This window comes from Babylonia areolata, chromosome 30, assembly GCF_041734735.1.
Source record: "Babylonia areolata isolate BAREFJ2019XMU chromosome 30, ASM4173473v1, whole genome shotgun sequence".
NCBI lineage: Eukaryota > Metazoa > Mollusca > Gastropoda > Neogastropoda > Buccinidae > Babylonia > Babylonia areolata.
The window spans coordinates 8238374-8260873 of record NC_134905.1 but is presented as its reverse complement, the minus strand read 5'-3'; the positions used below and the strand labels follow the sequence as shown (position 1 = coordinate 8260873).

Here is a 22500-nt window from a genome sequence, read left to right as displayed (position 1 = left end):
AGAGAGAGACAGAGAGACAGAGAACGGCAGGAAGCGAGAGAGAGAGAAAGAGAGAGAAAGAAGAGAGAGAGAGACAGAGAGAGAGAGAGAGAGAGAGAGAGAGAGAGAGAGAGAGAGAGGGAGAGAGAAAGAGAGGCAAGAGACAGAGAGATAAACGCATTCATTCACACTACGATCACTACGGAGCGAGAGTTACAGGAAGTTTGCGCGCTTTGGTTTAGTCGAACTAGCAGCAGACAGTGAAGCCGATACATGTAGACTATATCATGATAATTATACATACTTAGATTCCCTCCTTCTCTGCTTCCTCCCCCACTCTCTCCATCTCCTAAACACGGACCCCTGCGGCCTGCAAAGAAGTAAGGGAACATTCACCTGTCAAATTTTCTGTTTCACTGACTGGCAGAGCAAGATACCCAGGCGTGTGTTAGTAAGCCTTCTGATCGTTCTGACCAATGGGAAGCCAAATACAATTTTTTTTAAAAAAGGAAAAAAAAAGAAGAAAATAGAGTTGGGCTTTACAACGCAATGCTGTGCAGTACAGTAAAATTCTGTATTATGACAAAGACAGAATATACAAATATCGAGCAGTACAGCACGAAGCAGTACAATACCGTACAATAAAGCGCAGAACACTACGTCAATGTACAGTGTTATACAGAACAGCACAGTATAGTATGCTACAGTACAACTAGCGGAAGACTGAACACAAAGTCAGGCAGTACAGACATCACAGGGCAGTACAGTGCAATACAGTGTAACCAGTGGAAGAGAGAGCAAGATGTTTAGCAGTGCAATACAGTGTAACCAGTGGAAGAGAGAGCAAGATGTTTAGCAGTGCAATACAGTGTAACCAGTGGAAGAGACAGCAAGATGTTTAGCAGTACAGTGCAGTGTAACCATTGGAAGAGATAGCAAGATGTTTAGCAGTGCAATACAGTGTAACCAGTGGAAGAGAGGGCAAGAAGTTTAGCAGTGCAATACAGTGTAACCAGTGGAAGAGATAGCAAGATATTTAGCAGTGCAGTGCAGTGTAACCATTGGAAGAGATAGCAAGACGTTTAGCAGGTCAATACAGTGTAACCAGTGGAAGAGAGAGCAAGAAGTTTAGCAGTGCAATACAGTGTAACCAGTGGAAGAGATAGCAAGATGTTTAGCAGTGCAATACAGTGTAACCAGTGGAAGACAGAGCAAGAAGTTTAGCAGTGCAATACAGTGTAACCAGTGGAAGAGAGAGCAAGAAGTTTAGCAGTGCAATACAGTGTAACCAGTGGAAGAGATAGCAAGATGTTTAGCAGTGCAATACAGTGTAACCAGTGGAAGACAGAGCAAGATGTTTAGCAGTGCAATACAGTGTAACCAGTGGAAGAGACAGCAAGAAGTTTAGCAGTGCAATACAGTGTAACCAGTGGAAGAGACAGCAAGAAGTTCAGCAGTGCAATACAATGCAGTACTACACTGAACTAACGGAAGACCGTAGAATAAATGCGGAAATACAGCACAATTCAGTACACTATGGTACTGTCTAGTACAGTACTAACTGAAGACAGATTTTTTTAAAAAATCGGCAGCACAATACAATACATTAGATTGCAGTAGAATACAACACATTCCTGTACATAACAGAAGGGAACAGTAAAACCAATAGACTGATAAGTAAGGCAGCAAAGCACAATACAACACAGTACAGTACAGCACAGTACAATACAACACAGTACAGTACAGCACAGTACAATACAACACAGTACAGTACAGCACAGCACAATACAACACAGTACAGCACAGTACAATACAGCACAATACAACACAATACAGTACAGCACAATACAACACAGTACAGTACAGCACAGCACAATACAACACAGTACAGCACAGCACAATACAACACAGTACAGCACAATACAACACAGTACAGTACAGCACAGCACAATACAACACAGTACAGTACAGCACAGCACAATACAACACAGTACAGTACAGCACAGCACAGTACAGCACAATACAACACAGTACAGTACAGCACAATACAACACAGTACAGCACAGTACAATGCAGTCACGACAGCACAGCACAATACAACACAATACAGTACAGCACAATACAACACAGTACAGTACAGCACAATACAACACAGTACAGTACAGCACAATACAACACAGTACAGTACAGTACAGTACAGTACAGCACAATACAACACAGTACAGTACAGTACAGCACAATACAACACAGTACAGTACAGCACAGTACAGTACAGCACAGCACAATACAACACAGTACAGCACAGTACAGCACAATACAACACAGTACAGTACAGCACAGTACAGTACAGCACAATACAACACAGTACAGTACAGCACAACACAGTACAGTACAGCACAGCACAACACAGCACAAAACAGTGCAGCACAGCACAATACAACACAGTACAGTACAGCACAGTAAATACAGAACAGCATTGTACAACACAGTACAGTACAAACACAACACAGTGAAGTACAACACAGCACAGCACAGTACAGCACAGCAGGCCCACAGGCAAAAGAAACGCACGTCACCTGTGTACTAATTAACCACAGGTGGCCACGCGTTCAGGCCTTCAGCAATCACAAACATCCCCAACTGACCACCGCTGCAATGGCTGACCTGCATTTGACATTACTGGCCTCTTGACTTGCTGGAGGGGGTGGGGGTGGTGGACCACCCACCTCGTTCCTTTGTGGCTTGCAAGTAAGCAAGCAAGTCGGCTAGGCATGTGATTTAACTCACTCAGTACGGCCAGTCCTCTCTTCTCCTCTACACAGACCCCTCGGATGTCCAGTGGGTGTCTGAATGACCCAACCTTTAGCTTCCGTCGTCAGAATTGTGGTATTCTTTGTCAACATTCGCCTCTTCAGTATAATAGCCTTCCGCTTGCAATATTTTGATGATGGTAATTGGGGTGAAACGCTGTTAACGTCGTCTCTTTCGCCGTTCGTATGGAGAGAGTTAAACCACGTGTGTCTAAGTCGGGTTACTTTGTCAGTGGGTTTGGTTGTTGGTCTTCTCACGAGGGCCACTGTTTGGTACGTGGGTTAAAATCCTTTCACCGCCTGTCAGTTTAACTCTCTCCATACGAACGGCGAAAGAGACGACGTTAACAGCGTTTCAGCCCAATTACCATCATCAAATATTGCAAGCGGAAGGCTCTTATACTGAAGAGGTGAATGTTGACAAAGAATACCACAATTCTGACGATGGAAGCTAAAGGTTGGGTCATTCAGACACCCACTGGACATCCGAGGGTTCTATGTAGAGGAGAAGAGAGGACTGGCCGTACTGAGTGAGTTAAAACCCCTTCAGTGCCAGGGGGAAAACAGTAGAAAGTGGTTTTTTGTGGTCATAAAACATTATCCAAAACAATAAGCCTAAAACAGAAAATGGTCTGGAGATATACCACGCTGGACAAACTGTGAATTTTCAGCCCTCCAGAGCTATTTCCCTTTTCCTGATGACGTCAACAGTGACGTCACTATGCACGTACGTAATACGTTTATGGCAGTCAAGGGGTTTTAAATGAAGTGAAATACTCCCTGTTGCCAAAGGCACAGAGCTAGGGATTCCCCTGTGATATGAATGAAATATGGACTGTCCTACCACCGAAAATTAACATTAGTAGGTTTGTGAATAGCAGACCCATGATCAGGTCACTTTTCAGCAACATAGGTGTTCTGTCTGGCTGGTGCTGAAATGTGACATTGGCTGTGAAGGGGTTAAACCTTCGTCGTACCTCGTGAGTGAACAATTACCCACACTTTCATAGAAATCTTCATTATTCAGTCAGTGTTTCGCAACTTTTAGACTATAGACATTGTCTATTCATGATTTTTGCATATCCTCACAAAAAATGGCGTTGTTTTGTTTGTAAACAAAGGAGGAAAGAAACAGTGAAATCGTTGTCTAACAAGCTATAAGCTAAGTTACAAGTGATCTGGACTGGGTCATGTTACGGAAAATGTATGGATCAGTTAAGGAATGAATGGTTCAGAACATTAATCTGTCAGTCAATAGATAATTAATCAATACAGCATTTTTAAATATTTTCTTGCACACTGAAAGGGAGAGACTGGCAGGGGTGAGAGAGAGAGAGAGGGAGTGAGAGAGAGAGAGGGAGAGAGAGAGAGAGGGAGAGAGAGGGAGTGAGAGAGAGAGGGGGGAGAGAGAGGAGAGAGAGAGGGTGAGAGACAGAGGGTGAGAGAGAGAGAGGGAGGGAGAGAGAGAGGGAGAGACAGAGGGTGAGAGAGAGAGAGAGGGAGGGAGAGAGAGAGGGAGAGAGAGAGGAGGGAGAGAGAGAGGGAAAGAGAAGGGGGTAGTGAGGAAGAGAGAGAGAGGGAGAGAGGGGGGAGTGAGAGAGAGCGAGAGAGAGGGGGGAGGGGATTTAGGGAGTGAGAGAGTGAGAGAAAGACACAGACAGAGAGAGGCAGAGAAATGTAGACAAGAAAGAGACGAAGAAATGAGAGGGAGGGAGGGGGAGGGAGAAAAAGAGAGAAAGAAAGAGAGAGAGGCACAGAGAGAATGAATGAATTAATTAATTAATGGTTTATTCATATATAGGCCATTGCCCCTCATGAAAGGGTGTCAGAAAAAAACATATTTGAGAAGAAAAAAATAGTAAAAAATAAGCAAGACAAATATCACACTTTGTCATGCAGTATACACTTAGCTAAGTAGTACACAGCAGATAAATAACACACGCCTATCTAACTAAACTCAGTAAAGTAATCGTGTCATCAGAAGTGGCACAAGCTTAATAAATTAATTTTACGACGTAAGAGTGGATCGAAGCTTAAATGCTTTGTACAGATAAATTGAGAAGTTTCTGATAGTTTGTTCGTGTATAGATGCCATAAATAGCGATAATCTAAACTGACTAGGGAACTTCAAAAATTCAATGGTATGTATTGCATTCTTAAGTCATACATAACAGGACAGGATAGAACAAAGTGCACTTCATTTTCCTTCCCCTTCTTACACAGTGGACATAATAAATCAGACTCATCATGTACTTTATAACGGTGACTATGTTCTGCAATTTCCGAAATACCAAGTCTAAATCTAGTCATTGTATACTTTAAATGTTTATCTCTATTCATCAATAAATAGGTTTTGACATCGGGTATAGTACAAAAGGTTTTATAGGCATGAAATCTTTCACTGTTGTTAACATGGAAATCCCATTCTTGCCATCTACAAACAATAAGTCTTTCTTTAAAAGTCCGAAGAAACCCATCAATCCCCTCTACACCTTGATTAAGCCGTACATACCCAAATCCAAACAGAAACAGTTTACAGCGTATACTTGTAGCCCAGTTTCTTTTGCCACGCGCATCAAGATCAAATAACATTTTATAGACTTTGTGAGGCAGTCTAGACATTCTCATAACTTTAACCAATACTTGATGCATTTTATAACGCATAGATAGAGAGAGAGAGGCACAGAGAGAGAGAGAGAGAGAAAGACAGACAGACAGACAGACAGACACGGAGTGAAAGCGGAGAGACACACACACAGACACACACAGACAAACGGACACAGATGTTAAGAAGTTACCACCCAGGGCGCATTTCAAGCTGATCGGAATTACATTGTATACCTCTCTCTCTCCCCATCTATCCCCCCCTAACCCCCCCCTTCTCTCTCTCCTTGCCCCCCAAGCCCCCTCTCTTCAACAAAAGTCGACCACTGGCAGTCGAGAACTGAATAAGCACAGCACTCTGTGCCACACAGTCCAACCCCCTCAACACCGTTCTTTTTTCTTTGGCTCTTTTCAGGGCTTTGTTACACAAGTCAGCCACCTTCCAAATGAAGTCTTACACGACTAGCACGCGTTTGACGTCAGATGGTGAGAGAGGGTAAGAGAGAACGAACGAACGAAAGATTTTTTTTTTTTCGGGGGAAAAAAAAGGAATAAGCACAGATGGCTTGTTTTCATCCTGCCCTCACGAAAAGGGAAAACAAAACAAATACTCAATACAAAAGCATGACATTGCATGAATAAAGTTCAATTCTGTCCCACGAAAAAGACGAACAACATAAGTACATGCACAATTAATACTTAGAACAGAAAGAAGAGAAGAAAGAAGAAGGAAGAGACAAGGAGAGAGAGACACAGACAGAATGACAGACAAGAGAGACAGACAGAGAGAGAGAGAGAGGGGGGGCAGGGGGAGGGGAGAGAGTGAGAAACAGACAGAGAGAGAGAGGGGGGGCAGGGGGAGGGGAGAGAGTGAGAAACAGACAGACAGACACAGAGACAGACAGGCAGACGCACAGAGTGTGAGAGTGGGAAAGGTTAAAAGACATTGTATATGCAAATTCTTTCATGAGTTCTGAATGGAACATTTTTTTTAAAATAAGAGAGAGAGAGAGAGAGAGAGAGAGAGAGAGAGAGAGAGAGAGAGAGAGAGATGACAGAGGTGAATTGAGACAGAGAGAGAGGGAGACAGACAGTCAGACAGACAGAAAAAGATGCAGCTACACAGAGAGACGGAAAGACAGACAGACCGAGTCGCATACAGAGACAGAGCGAAAGCGAGAGAAAGAGACGGGAACAGAGAGAGAAAAAAAAGAGAGACAGAAAGAAAGACAGAAAGAACTTGAAAGAAGAAAAGTAAAGAAAAGGAAATGGATACAGACTCCCGATCGATGGCCCAGTTCAAACAGACCAGATTTACAGTTTAAAAAGACGGCAAGGAAAAAATCTGTGTCTGTCTGTCTGTCTGTTGTCTGTCTCTCTCTCTCCCTTTCTCTCTGCGCATCTCTGAGCACATCACTCCTCTTTTGCAACATCTCCATTGGCTCCCTGTCTCACACAGAACAAAGTACAAGATCAGCACTCTATGTTATAAATGTATTCACAGATCTGCCCCTTCCTATCTCTGTGGCTGCCTTCACCTCTACACTCCATCTCGCTCTCCACGATCGGCTTCGAATCCACTCTGTTTACGCATACCCAGATTCAAACACTCGACTGTTGGCCGCCGTACTTTCTCTGTCTCTGGACTTTGCAATTGGAATGAACTTCCTCTTTCTCTTCGTCAGGTCTTTCAAGTCTGGTCTTCAAATCCAATCCACCTCTTCCCAAAATAGCCTCCCTTCCCTGCCTCTTCCTTGTCTTCAGTTTTTCCAGTTTTAGAGTTATGCATGCGTGTGAATGACTGGTGCGAAAGTGCTTTGATTTGTCTATGCACAAGATTCAGTGCTATATAATATAATATAATATAATATAATATAACTATATATCTCTGAGTCAACATGCTTGCTTTTATGCTGAGATATATATATATATATATATATATATATATATATATATATATATATACAAGTGTGTGTGTGTGTGTGTGTGTGTGTGTGTGTGTGTGTGTGTGTAAAGAGATTCTCTGTTCTCTCTGTGTATACATTCATATATACACATACATACATACATACATACAGTGAATTTGTCCTATCTGCGTCTGAGATAAATCCCCTCCCACCTCTGGCATGAGTACTCTGTACAATTCTGTAAATCCTGTATATATTACTTTTTTTCTTCTTTCCATTTTCGTGCCTCCGTTTGAATGTCTTGTGTATGTCTTAACCAAACAGTTTGGTGTTGCCATTGCAAACTGTCATAACACCAAAATGTTATTCATATTTGTGTCAGTTACATGACATATGTATGGAACAGTTTTCACATGCGACCACGGAGCTTCCTGATATAAACACATCTTGCCTTGCCGCCCCCTCCCCTCTCCCCCCCCCTTCTCTCTCTCTCCCTCTCCCTCTACCCTGATGCCAGTTCCACAGTTTATAATTCTGAATGACTTTGTAGAAAGTTGGATGGCCGAGCTTTTTATTTTCCTTTTTAATCTTAGCAATATGTTGTATTTTATGATTTTTGTTGTTGTTGCTGTTTGTCGTTGATTTTCTTTTGACTCTTAGCAGTGTGTCAATTTCTCTGCAAACCGCCGTTATTCTGTTGTTCAAACATTGTCCCCCTTGCCAAAGGATAGTATTGTTAATGGTAATAAAACAATGTCCGTGTCCGTGTCTCTCTCTCTCTCTCTCCCTCTCTCTTCTCTCTCTCTCTCCCTCCCCTCTCTCTCTCTCTCTCTCTCCACCCCCACTCTATCTCTAACCCCCCCTCTCTCTATTTCCACCGCCCCTCTCTCTCACCCCCGTCTCTCTCTCATCCTCTCTCTCTCTCTATATATATATATATCCATCGCCCCCCTTCTCTCTATATATATACCTCATCCCCCTCTATCTCACCCCCTCTCTCTTTATACATACATACATACATATATACATATATATATATCACGTTTCTTCAAAGGGAATCCCTATCCACATCCCAACACTGACTATTCTCTCCATCCGCCCCCTCCATCCACACACACACATGCAGAGTATCAAACACGCACAGGTGCACATGAGGCTCAGATTCTGTTTCCAGCAGCGTTTGCCAAAATGAATAGGCAAAAAAAAGGCCTCAATAAAACCGCTTCTTGAAAGAAAAAGTGCGGAAGAGAGACAGAGAGAGAAAGAGAGACAGAGACACACATAGAGAGAGAGAGAGAGACAGAGAGAGAGAAAGATGCTTATATTTTAGAGAGAGATGCTTATATTTTAGAAAGAGAGAGAGAGAGAGAGAGAGAGAGAGAGAGAGAAAGAGAGATGCTTATATTTTAGAAAGAGAGAGAGAGAGAGAGAGAAGAAGAAGAAAAAAATCGGATATAAAAAAAAATCCAACAAAAACACAAAACATGCACGAAAAACACGTGCGGACAAAGCACATAAATACACACACACATACATACACACACGCGCGCGCGCACACACACACACACGCACGCACGTACAACGCACACACACATTCACACACACAGATACAGACAGACAGAAAGACACACACACACACACACACTCTCTCTCACTCATTCTCAAAAAACTCAGGCGTGAAAATTGCTTTCACCGATCACAAGTGCTTCTTTCTCTCCCCCCTCACCCCCCCCCGCCCTCCCCCCTACAACCCCCCTTACTCCCCCACCCAACCCCCCTCTTCAGGCACAGTGCACAGACTGTATGGAGCATTGTCCCTCCTGAAAGCGACTGACCGAAAAAAATAAATTCATAAAAAGATCGATCGATTGAATGGACTGGTACTGTCAACGGGAAACATGTCTAACCCTTCGCTGCTGAAGCTGCTGTGAGGGTGATTTCATTCATTCATTCATTCATTCATTCATTCATTCTTTCTTTCTTTCTTTCAGGAAGCTCCGATACTGAACCGTAAGCCAACCATCAGAAAGTCTGGATGAGATCGCAAGGATGGAAAATCAGCTAGAGGGTACTACTACCTGTCTTTACTTTCGGCCAACGCTTAGAAAGAAAAGTAAGAAAAATAAAAGATAGAAGAGGAAAAAAAACGGGAAGATTTACATGAGAGAGAGAGAGACAGAGAGAGAGAGACACACACACACACACACACACAGTGAGTGTGTGTGTGCGTGCGTGCATAGGTGTGTGTACGCGCGCGCGCGCGCACGTGTGTGTGTGAGTGTGTAAGTGTGTGCAAGCGAGTATGAGTATGTGTGTTTGTGAGTGAATGAGAGAGAGACAGAAATAAAGAGAGAGAAAGAGAGAGATAGTGTATGTGTGTGAGCGAGTGAGTGCGTGTATGTACACAGCGTGCATTTGTGTATTTATATGTATGTATGTGTGTGTGCGTGCGTGCGTGTGTGTGTGCATGTGCGTGCGTGCGTATCTACGTGTGTGTGTATGTGTGTGTGTGTATATCAATGTGCTTGCGTTCGTGTAAGACTGAGAGAGGGAGGGGGAGAGAGAGAGAGAGAGAGAGAGAGAGAGAGAGAGAGAGAGAGAGAGAGAGAGAGAGAGAGCTCAATGAATAAGGTGGAGAAGGAGGAGGAAGAAGAAGTAAGTAAGAAAGACAGAAATCCCAGGACACTGAGAAACAAACCAAAGGATGAAAAGTAACAAGACTGACCGAAAAAATATTTGTATTTGACAAAAAAAACAACAACCCAAAAAACCAACCCAACCGTTATCACCGTGTAAAACTGCAAACCGTGCCCTAAAAAAAAAAAGAAAAAAAAGAAAAAGCTAAAGCAAAAAAAACAAAAAAAAAAAAAAAAAAAAAACACCTCAAAATACATAGACCTTCAATAAATAAAAAAGGGAACTCGAAAAGCAATCAAAAACGAAAATCGAATTTAAGAATATAATCATGCACCTGTGATGGTTTGAGAGAGAGAGAGAGAGAGAGAGAGAGAGAGAGAGAGAGAGAGAGAGAGGTGGGGGAGGGGAAGAGAGAGGGAGAGAGAGAGACAGAGACAGAGACAGTGAGAGACAGAGACGGAGAGAGACACAGAGAGAGAGAGACAGAGAGAGAGAGAGAGAGGGGAGCACAAGTCCTGTCTGTCTCCCCAATTCCCACACAGAACAGGGCCTTAATAATGAGTCTGGACTGCAGCCAAAACTACTGATTTCTGAGGTTTCCAATTGGCTGCTGGAAATAGACGACCCTGAAGCGCGCGCACGCACGCACGCACACACACACACACACACACACACGCACATATGCACATACGAGATGCCTACACACACGCGTGCAATTACACGCACACACACACACACACACACACACACACATACACACACACACACACAGCAGTACAGAAACGCACACACTTACACACACACATACACACACACATACACATACGAGATGTCTACACACACGCGTGCAAACAAACACACACAGGCACACACATACACACGCACACACACAGGCACACACATACACACGCACACACACAGGCACACACAGAAACGCACACACACACACAAGCACACACGCACGCACGCACACACACGCACGCACACATACACACAGAGAAGCGCGCGCGCACACACACACACAAGGCACACACAGGTTCTCTCCCCCCCCCCCGCCCATACACCTCCTCCCCCCCGCGGCCTCCCCCCTCCGCCCCCCCCCCCTACTCCCCCCATCTACCCCCAGACATAAACACACCCCGAGTCGATTTTCCTTTCTTTCATCTTCGAAGCTGGCTTCTATGTTTTCCATGTAGCAGCCTTCACAGTGAAAGACGAGAATTTTCTGCTTCAGATGTACGTGCACCCTGCCTTGACTCTCTCTCCACACCCATGGAAACTCATTGCTCTACACACACTCCTTCCACAATATTTCATCTGCACTTCACACACTTCCTCTTCCGCTTGTGCACGCACGCGCAAACACACACGCACGCGCGCACACGCACATCCACACACAATGATAATAATGATAATGGACATTTATATAGCGCATTTCTCCAGAAATACTGATCAAAGTGCTTTACATTTCGTTCCCCCCACTCCCCGCCTCCCCATCAATACTCCCCTCCACCCACACCCACCCACCCACACGGAAACACGGAAAAACAACGACAACAACAACAACAAAATTCACGCAACTGAACATTGGAAACCACCCACCCACCCACCCATGACGCCCTCCAGAAAACGCATCCCTGCAACACGCACTCAGGCACACGAACACCCACCAACACCCACCGACACCCACCGACACCCACCAACACCCACCGACACCCACCGACACCCACCGACACCCACCAACACCCACCGACACCCACCAACACCCACCAACACCCACCGACACCCACCAACACCCACCGACACCCACCGACACCCACCAACACCCACCGACACCCACCGACACCCACACCCACCGACACCCACCGACACCCACCGACACCCACCGACACCCACCAACACCCACCGACACCCACCGACACCCACCGACACCCACCGACACCCACCAACACCCACCAACACCCACCAACACCCACCGACACCCACCGACACCCACCAACACCCACCAACACCCACCGACACCCACCGACACCCACCGACACCCACCAACACCCACCAACACCCACCAACACCCACCAACACCCACCGACACCCACCAACACCCACCGACACCCACCGACACCCACCGACACCCACACCCACCGACACCCACCGACACCCACCGACACCCACCGACACCCACCAACACCCACCAACACCCACCGACACCCACCGACACCCACCAACACCCACCAACACCACCCACCGACACCCACCAACACCCACCAACACCACCCACCGACACCCACCAACACCCACCGACACCCACCGACACCCACCAACACCACCCACCGACACCCACCAACACCCACCAACACCACCCACCGACACCCACCAACACCCACCAACACCACCCACCAACACCCACCAACACCACCCACCGACACCCACCAACACCCACCAACACCCCCCACCGACACCCACCAACACCCACCGACACCCACCAACACCCACCAACACCACCCACCGACACCCACCGACACCCACCAACACCCACCGACACCCACCGACACCCACCAACACCCACCAACACCACCCACCGACACCCACCAACACCACCCACCGACACCCACCAACACCCACCGACACCCACCGACACCCACCAACACCCACCAACACCCACCAACACCCACCAACACCCACCGACACCCACCAACACCCACCAACACCCACCAACACCCACCAACACCACCCACCAACACCCACCAACACCCACCAACACCACCCACCGACACCCACCAACACCCACCAACACCACCCACCGACACCCACCAACACCCACCAACACCCACCGACACCCACCAACACCACCCACCGACACCCACCAACACCCACCAACACCACCCACCGACACCCACCAACACCCACCAACACCCACCAACACCCACCAACACCCACCAACACCACCCACCGACACCCACCAACACCCACCAACACCCACCGACACCCACCGACACCCACCAACACCCACCAACACCCACCGACACCCCGCCACACACACACGGCAAACAGCCTCTCCACAACAAAACATGCACCCAAAACCAGATCACGCCAAGATTTAAAACAACAACAACAAAACAACTTGCTGTTACTGCTGTTGGAAAAGATGTGTTTTCAGTGCAGACTTAAATGATTTCAGCGAGACAGAATGACGCAAATTTTCTGGTAGTTTGCTCCACAATGACGGAGCCTGGAAAGAAAAAGATCTTTGACCCTGTTGCTGCTTTTTAACAACAGGGAGTTTTAAAAGCCTGGTATCAGAAGCAGAACGAAGGTGACGAGTTGGAATGTACACTTCAAGGAGGTCAGAGAGGTAGCGAGGACCAGAGCTTGAGAGGACAGAAAGCGCCGGAGCAGAAAGCTTGTATTCAATTCTTTTTGAAACAGGTAGCCAGTGAAGAGAGTGGAAGAGAGGAGTAACGTGTTCAAATTTGGAGGATCTGAAAGTGAGTCCAGCAGCATTGTTCTGAACTCTTTGAAGTTTATCAAGTGAAGTGTTTGGAGTGCCGACAAGAACAGTTTCAGTTTCAGTAGCTCAAGGAGGCGTCACTGCGTTCGGATAAAACCATATACGCTACACCACATCTGCCAAGCAGATGCCTGACCAGCAGCGTAACCCAACGCGCTTAGTCAGGCCTTGAGGAAAAAAACAAAAAAAACAAAACAAAAAAACACACAAAAAAACACACACAACAACCGGGGGAATAAATAATAGATAAGCTTGCATAAATAAATAAATAATAATTATAATGTAGAAAAAGGTAGTAGTAATAATATTAGTAATACTAATAAAATGATAATAATAAAACATAAATAAATAAATAAATAGGACAACAATGGTGATAAATAAGCGAATAAATGTAAAATATGAAGACACATTCACACATACACCCACACATGCATAACAGAAATGCACCAAACATGCAGTTTCACATATATGAAAGCACAGTCAAATACATATAAACGTACATGAGCTCCAACACACACACACACACACACACACACACACACGCATTACCGTGCACCTCCTCTACCCCCCTCCTCCACACACAGAGTTGCAGTAATCAATCCTAGATAAAACAAACGCACAGACTAATGTTTTGGTTGCTTCCATAGACAGGTAATGACGAATAGAAATAATTCTTCGCAACTCAAGATAAGGTGATTTGAAAATGTTTGAAATGTGTCGCTGAAATGACAGACTGTGGTCAAGACTGACACTAAGGCTCCGCACTGACTGGGAGACAGTGTTGTCAACCACAAGAGAATGAGGAAGAGACGAGTGGTTCATAAATTTCTTGGGGCAAGCAAGCAACAGTTCAGTCTTTTCATCATGATATTTTACTTGAAGATTGTTGAAGGTCATCCACGATTTCAAGTCTGTTATACACTTTTGCATTTGTGTCACCAGTTTATCACTTTCAGCAACAGAAGCTGCCTGATAGAGATGAGTGTCGTCAGTGACTGTTTATAACATCACACAGTGGGGTAGCATACAGAACAAACAGATAGGGCCAAGGACTGATCCCTGTGGGACACCAAATGATAACGGAGTTTCGTTAGGTTATTTGTCATTTACACAGTCAGTCTGGGTTCGATTCATTAAGTAGGACTGAAACCAGGAAAGAGCAAGATCGTGAATGCCATACACGGACACACATACACGCACGCGTCCACACACACACACACACACACACACACACCATCCCCTCTTCGTCCCCCCCTTACCCACCCATGTCAAAGCTTCTATCAAAGTTTTCCGTGTACAAGCCTTCACAAACAAAGGAAAAAGGAAACAAATTTACAGGTTCAGATGTATGTATGACATCTTCCTTGCTATTGCTTACTGTTTCTCCTCCTCCCTCCTCCCGAAATCCTTTCCTCCACACTCAGCTCACCTTCTGCCAGGTGTGGCTTCACACTTCCCCTTCCGACACCAACCCAAAGAAAACCTACACCTCAACTCACCTGTCCACAACTCGAAATTCTCGAACTTCATGTGAACCTCTTTGTCCAGCAACAAGTTCTCAGGCTTCAGGTGCCGGTAGACAACGTTGCGACCCCCCTCCCCGTCCCCCCGCCATCCACCCCACTCACAATCCACCCCCCCTCCCCCAACACACCCACACCTTCCCAAAGAAAACCCTCACCTCAACTCACCTGTCCACAACTTTCTTAACGAACCCAAAATACGTGGTCTTCAGATGTCCTTTAAACAGCAACAAGTTCTCAGGCCCCGTGTCCCGTATAACTACGCTGCGACCACATCCACCCCCGCCCCTCACCCCATCTACCCCCCCACACACACACACCACACCCCCACACACACCCACACCTACCCAAATAAAAACCTACACCTCAACTCACCTGTGCACAACCGTTTTAGCGAACCCAAAATCCGTGATCTTCAGGTGTCCTTTAATCAGCAACAGGTTCTCAGGCTTTGAGTCCCCCCCCTCCCACCCAGTCCTTACCCCACATACCCCTACCAACCCCCTCCCACCCAGTCCTTACCTCACATACCCCTACCAACCCCCTCCCACCCAGTCCTTACCCCACATACCCCTACCAACCCCCTCCCACCCAGTCCTTACCCCACATACCCCTACCAACCCCCTCCCACCCAGTCCTTACCCCACATACCCCTACCAACCCCCTCCCACCCAGTCCTTACCCCACATACCCCTACGTTCCCCCTCCCACCCAGTCCTTACCCCACATACCCCTACCAACCCCCTCCCACCCAGTCCTTACCCCACATACCCCTACCAATCCCCTCCCACCCAGTCCTTACCCCACATACCCCTACCAACCCCCTCCCACCCAGTCCTTACCCCACATACCCCTACGTTCCCCCTCCCACCCAGTCCTTACCCCACATACCCCTACCAACCCCCTCCCACCCAGTCCTTACCCCACATACCCCTACCAACCCCCTCCCACCCAGTCCTTACCCCACATACCCCTACCAACCCCCTCCCACCCAGTCCTTACCTCACATACCCCTACCAACCCCCTCCCACCCAGTCCTTACCCCACATACCCCTACCAACCCCCTCCCACCCAGTCCTTACCCCACATACCCCTACCAACCCCCTCCCACCTAGTCCTTACCCCACATACCCCTACCAACCCCCTCCCACCCAGTCCTTACCCCACATACCCCTACCAACCCCCTCCCACCCAGTCCTTACCCCACATACCCCTACGTTCCCCCTCCCACCCAGTCCTTACCCCACATACCCCTACCAACCCCCTCCCATCCAGTCCTTACCCCACATACCCCTACCAACCCCCTCCCACCCAGTCCTTACCCCACATACCCCTACCAACCCCCTCCCACCCAGTCCTTACCCCACATACCCCTACCAACCCCCTCCCACCCAGTCCTTACCCCACATACCCCTACGTTCCCCCTCCCACCCAGTCCTTACCCCACATACCCCTACCAACCCCCTCCCACCCAGTCCTTACCCCACATACCCCTACGTTCCCCCTCCCACCCAGTCCTTACCCCACATACCCCTACCACCCCCACCTACTCCTCCCACAACCCGCTCCACCCCACACACACCCACACCCACACCCACCCAAATAAAACCCTCATACAAACCCACACCTCAACTCACCTGTCCCACATTTTCTGTGGACAATTCGGTGTCATCCCGGGAAGAGCCGCCGCCTACCACGCCACCCATTTTCCATGTATTAATTTTTTCCCCGTCGCAGTTTTATTGTTTTCCTATCGAATGATTTGCACAATTTGCCGGAACAACCTTTTTCCGGTTCGTTCTTACATGCGTAGCATCTCACACGGACTCGGTTTATCGTCTCCACCATGCACCAGTCCTTTAACACACAAACCCTTCCACCCCCGTCCCCCCAGCCACCCCCCCAACCCCTCCAACCCCCCCACACCCCATCCTACCCCACTACTCCCACCACCCCTCCCCCACCTACCCCACACCCCCTACCAACCCAAATAAAACCCTCCATTAACCCACATACCTCCAACCCCTCCACCCTTGCGTAACCCAAATCCTGACTTGAGTGTCCCCTTCCACCCAGCCAGTTCCAGCTTCAGTCCCGTAACCACTTCGCCCGTGCAGGTAGTCCTGCCCATACCCACTACCACGCCTCAAAGCGCGGTGGGGTGTAGCCGGCCCCTGACCTCCGCAGGACAAGCTTACCCCAACCCCGGATGCACTCCACCTAGTCCTTAGACAATACCCCCTAGCCCTGGCCACCCAGTCCTGCCCACCGTAGCGTGCAAGTCGCTCCACTGATGTATCTGACCGAGTACCTACGAACCCCCTACCACGAGTGTACTAATCCTAGAACCGCTGCGATGTCGTTACGCAATTCCTACGATCCCTCCGCCATGTCTGACCCTATGACCCTACCTCTCGCTGATGCTTACGCCTGAATACGCGAGATATCCGCTGCACCAGTCTATCGCAATAGCTACACCCTGCCCAGGTGATATAGTGATTACTGCTGATTTTATCTTGTTCATTTCATTTAACCACTTCCTACTACCCCTCCAATGATGCCTTACACCACATACACCATCTCATTATCTATTCCTTCACCTTATTATACCCCACATACCACACAAGCCCACAGACCAAGAGGCTATCCTTCTTGGCGAACCCGAAATCCGTGATCTTGAGGTGTCCCTCTTTGTCCAGCAGCAGGTTCTCAGGCTTCAGGTCCCGGTAGACCACGTTGCGCCCGTGCAGGTAGTCCAGGGCGCACACGATCTCGCAGGCGTAGAAGGCGGCGGTGGGGGTGGTGAAGCGGCCCTGACTCCGCAGGTAGGAGAAGAGCTCGCCACCCGGGATGAACTCCATGAGCATGTAGAGGAAGGTGGAGTCCTTGTGGGACCACAGCCTGCCCGTGGGGGAGCACAGGTATGTATAGTGATGGTGATGATGATGATGGTGATGATGATGATGATGATGGTGATGGTGGTGGTGATGATGATGATGGTGATGGTGATGATGGTGATGGTGATGATGATGATGGTGATGATGGTGATGATGATGGTGATGGTGGTGATGATGGTGATGATGATGGTGATGATGATGGTGATGGTGATGATGATGATGGTGATGATGATGGTGATGATGATGGTGATGATGATGGTAATGATGGTGATGATGATGGTGATGGTGATGGTGATTTTATTTGTTTATTTCATTATGAACATTTACTGATGATGATGATGATGATGCGTATCATTATTATTATTATTATTATCATGAGCACACATGTAGAGACAGACAAAGGAGGAGAGAGAGAGAGAGAGACAGACAGACAGACAGACAGAGACAGAGAGAGAGACAGACAGACAGACAGATAGAGACAGAGAGACAGACAGACAGACAGACATATAGACAGAGACACAGAAAGAGAGACAGATAGAGAGAGACAGAGACACACAGAGAGACAGAGACAGACAGATAGACAGACAGACAGAGACACAGAGAGATACAGAAAGAGAGAGACAGACAGAGACACAGAGAGAGAGAGAGACACAGAGAGAGAGAGACAGAGACAGAAGGGAGGGGAAGAGAATGGAAAAGTGATTCAGAAAGAGATAACTCAGAACTCAGAACTCAGGACGAACTTCACTGCAGCACCACTGGCCTGTTTTCACAGGTCAGGGGAGGTAAATGAATACAACAAAGGCACAACAAAAATAACCAACCCTGCCGTAAACCGAAGAGAATATGGTCAGATAAAATAAGGGCGCAATGAAATTTCCCTCATAAAAACACAGCAATCATAAAACGTCCCCCTCCCCCCCCCCTTTTTTTGTGTTTTTTTGTTGCTGCCATCATCTGCACCATTTCAGTGGCATTTCTCCAACACTTCTCAGCCCCAGTACACAGCCACACATAAACACTGACATTAAGATTTGTTTATTTTGTAGCTTCCCCTGAGGTAATTCTGTCTTTTCATCTTTTGAGAGGAAATATCTGTTTGTCTATCTATCTATCTATCTATCTATCTATCTCCATGAAAGTAGACAGTTTAATAATATAGTTTATTCTTTTCTCTTTTTCAGGCATAATATAACAATAAATTTAATGATAGTAATAATAATGAGAAGAAGAAGAAAAACAACAACAGCCACACCCACATGTTGACGATGAAGGGGTGAGAACAACAGAAACAACAACACAACAACAACACCTGCAGCAGCACCACCACCACCACCACCAACAACACAACAACACCTGCAGCAGCAGCACCACCACCACCACCAACAACACAACAACAACACCTGCAGCAGCAGCAACACCACCACCGCCAACAACAACACCTGCAGCAGCAGCACCACCACCACCACCAACACAACAACAACATCTGCAGCAGCAGCACCACCACCACCACCACCAACACAACAACAACATCTGCAGCAGCAGCACCACCACCACCGCCAACAACACAACAACACCTGCAGCAGCACCACCACCACCACCAACAACACAACAACAACACCTGCAGCAGCAGCACCACCACCACCACCAACAACACAACAACAACACCTGCAGCAGCACCACCACCACCACCAACAACAACAACACCTGCAGCAGCACCACCACCACCACCAACACAACAACAACACCTGCAGCAGCAGCACCACCACCAACAACACCTGCAGCAGCAGCACCACCACCAACAACACCTGCAGCAGCAGCACCCACCACCATCACCACCACCAACAACAACAACACCTGCAGAAGCAGCAGCACCACCACCACCAACAAACAACACAACACAACACCTGCAGCAGCCACACCACCACCACCACCAACAACACAACACAACACCTGCAGCAGCAGCACCACCACCACCACCCAACAACACAACGACAACACCTGCAGCAGCAGCACCACCACCACCACCAACAACACAACGACAACACCTGCAGCAGCACACCACCACCACCACAACAACACAACGACAACACCTGCAGCAGCAGCACACCACCACCACCAACAACACAACGACAACACTGCAGCAGCACCACCACCACCACCAACAACACAACAACAACACCTGCAGCAGCAGCCACCACCAACAACACAACGACAACACCTGCAGCAGCACCACCACCACCACCAACAACACAACGACAACACCTGCAGCAGCACCACCACCACCACCACCACCACCACACACAACAACAACACCTGCAGCAGCAGCACCACCACCACCACCACCACCAACAACACCTGCAGCAGCAGCAGCACCACCAACAACAACAACACCTGCAGCACCACCACCACCAACAACAACACCTGCAGCAGCAGCACCACCACCACCAACAACAACACCTGCAGCAGCAGCACCACCACCAACAACAACAACACCTGCAGCAGCAGCAGCACCACCAACAACAACAACAACACCTGCAGCAGCACCACCACCACCACCAACAACAACAACACCTGCAGCAGCAGCACCACCACCACCAACAACAACACCTGCAGCAGCACCACCACCACCAACAACAACAACACCTGCAGCAGCAGCACCACCACCACCAACAACAACAACACAACAACAACACCTGCAGCAGCACCACCACCACCACCACCACCAACAACAACAACACAACAACAACACCTGCAGCAGCAGCACCACCACCACCAACAACAACACCTGCAGCACCACCACCACCAACACAACAACAATAACCCCCACAGCAGCCACACCCACATGTTGACGATGAAGGGGTGTGACACAGAGGCCAGGATGTCCCTCTCGTTCTTGATGTGCTCCACCTGCTTGAGGCGGACCACCTGGCTGATGGACATCACCTTCAGGGCCAGGTACCCCCCCTCCCCCTCTCCCTCATCCTGCCCATGGCCGTGGCCACACTCAGGCTCCCGGATCAGCACCACCCGCCCGAACGTACCCGTGCCTGCAAACAGAAGAAAAAACAACCGTCACCCACCCGTTTGGCATGTTACACAAAGGTTCTCATTCATCTTTATTTAACCATTTATCTATGGTTCTGATTCATCTTTATCCCTTTAATCATTTATCTATGGTTCTGATATTCATTCTGATATTTCATTTTGCCAACACCCATGTGCCCTTTTCCTCGGTAGTCTATGCGCTTCTCAGTTTCGTTAGGTGTGGACTCGCACTATGGCTGAAGAGTCTAAGTTCGGATGTGCATGGGTGTTAGCAGTGACAGGAACAAGGGCACTGCCTGGGCTCTTTGGTCATTGCTGCTGCCGCTGCTGCCATTGTCTTCTCTTTCTGGCGACGCTGCTGCCGAGGGCTCTTTCCGTTACTACTAATATTCACACCTGGAAATCCAGGACTCCCCCCCGGACCCCCGCCCCCCTCTCGAAGTGCCAGAACAGCCAGGACTTCACTCCACTGTTGTTAGTCCAGGCCTCCCCTTCGGAACGCCATCCGGAAAGTTTCACTTACAGTTTTTTTTTTAAAGAAGCGTCGCTGTTTTCGGGGAAAAAAAAATCCATTACATACACTACACCACATCTGCTATGCAGATGCCTGTCCAGTAGCATAACCCAACGTGTCTCTGTCTCTCTCTGTCTCTCTCTGTCTCTGCTTGCTCCAACTTCCTGACTCTCTCTGTGTCTCTCTCACACACATACCATGTTTTCTCTGTCCCTCCTAAAACAAGCACATTGGAAGTCTTTCCATCACGTCTTGCCTCATTTCAATGATATGTGTGTTTTGTCTTTCTGTCTGTCTCTGTTCACCTAACACCCCCCTCCCCACCCTTCTCTCTCTCTCTCCCTATTTCTCTCTCTCTCTCTTTGATCTATCGCAGACAGCTCTCTGTCCCTCTTAACTCCTCCACGACATAAAAACACAATACAAGTCTTCCCATCATGTCGCCTCATTTCAGTGCGCGTCTGTTTTGTCTTTCTATCTATCACACATACACCCCCCTCCCCCTCCCCCTCTCTCTGTCTCCCCCTTTCTATCCCTGTCACACACACACACACACACACACACACACACACACACACACACACACACACACACACACACACACACACACACATTCTGTCTGTCTCTTTGTCTCTCTCTGTCTGTCTGTCTGTCTGTCTGTCTGTCTGTCTGTCTCTCTCTCTCTCTCTCTCTCTCTCTCTCTCTCTCGCACGTATCTCTATTTCCCTCTTTCTCTATCTACCTATCTATCAATGTGTCTATCTATCTATCTATCTCTCAGTCAATCAATCAGTCAATCAATCAGTCAATATATCAATCAACCAATCAATCAATCTATCTATCTATCGATCTATATATCTATCAGTCAATCACTCAATTAATCTCAATCAACCAATCAATGTATGTATGTATGTATGTCTCTATCAATCAATCAATCAATCAATCAAACAATAAAACTACCTATCTGTCTGTCTTTCTGTCTGTTCCTGTCTCTTTCTCTCTCGTCCCCCCCACTCCCATCTCACCCCAAAATTTATATGTTAGGAGTGTTGGCACCTTGTCACGGCTCATTT

At 47.7% G+C, this 22500-nt stretch overlaps 2 protein-coding genes across 2 annotated transcripts in view; one reads left to right on the top strand and one right to left on the bottom strand.

The window, feature by feature from the left end:
- Window positions 1-9424, top strand: part of LOC143275349 (uncharacterized) — a 28449-nt gene extending 19025 nt beyond the window's left edge. The window contains exon 2 of the mRNA XM_076579389.1: window positions 9292-9424. Coding sequence (XP_076435504.1) covers window positions 9292-9339 — 48 coding nt within the window. The 3' untranslated portion in view covers window positions 9340-9424. The remainder of the gene's footprint in view (window positions 1-9291) is intronic.
- Window positions 1-22500, bottom strand: part of LOC143275350 (cAMP-dependent protein kinase catalytic subunit PRKX-like) — a 107086-nt gene that overhangs the window by 10838 nt on the left and 73748 nt on the right. The window contains exons 2-3 of the mRNA XM_076579390.1: window positions 20711-20915; window positions 17620-17869 (exon numbers count right to left, since the gene is read on the bottom strand). Coding sequence (XP_076435505.1) covers window positions 17620-17869; window positions 20711-20915 — 455 coding nt within the window. The remainder of the gene's footprint in view (window positions 1-17619; window positions 17870-20710; window positions 20916-22500) is intronic.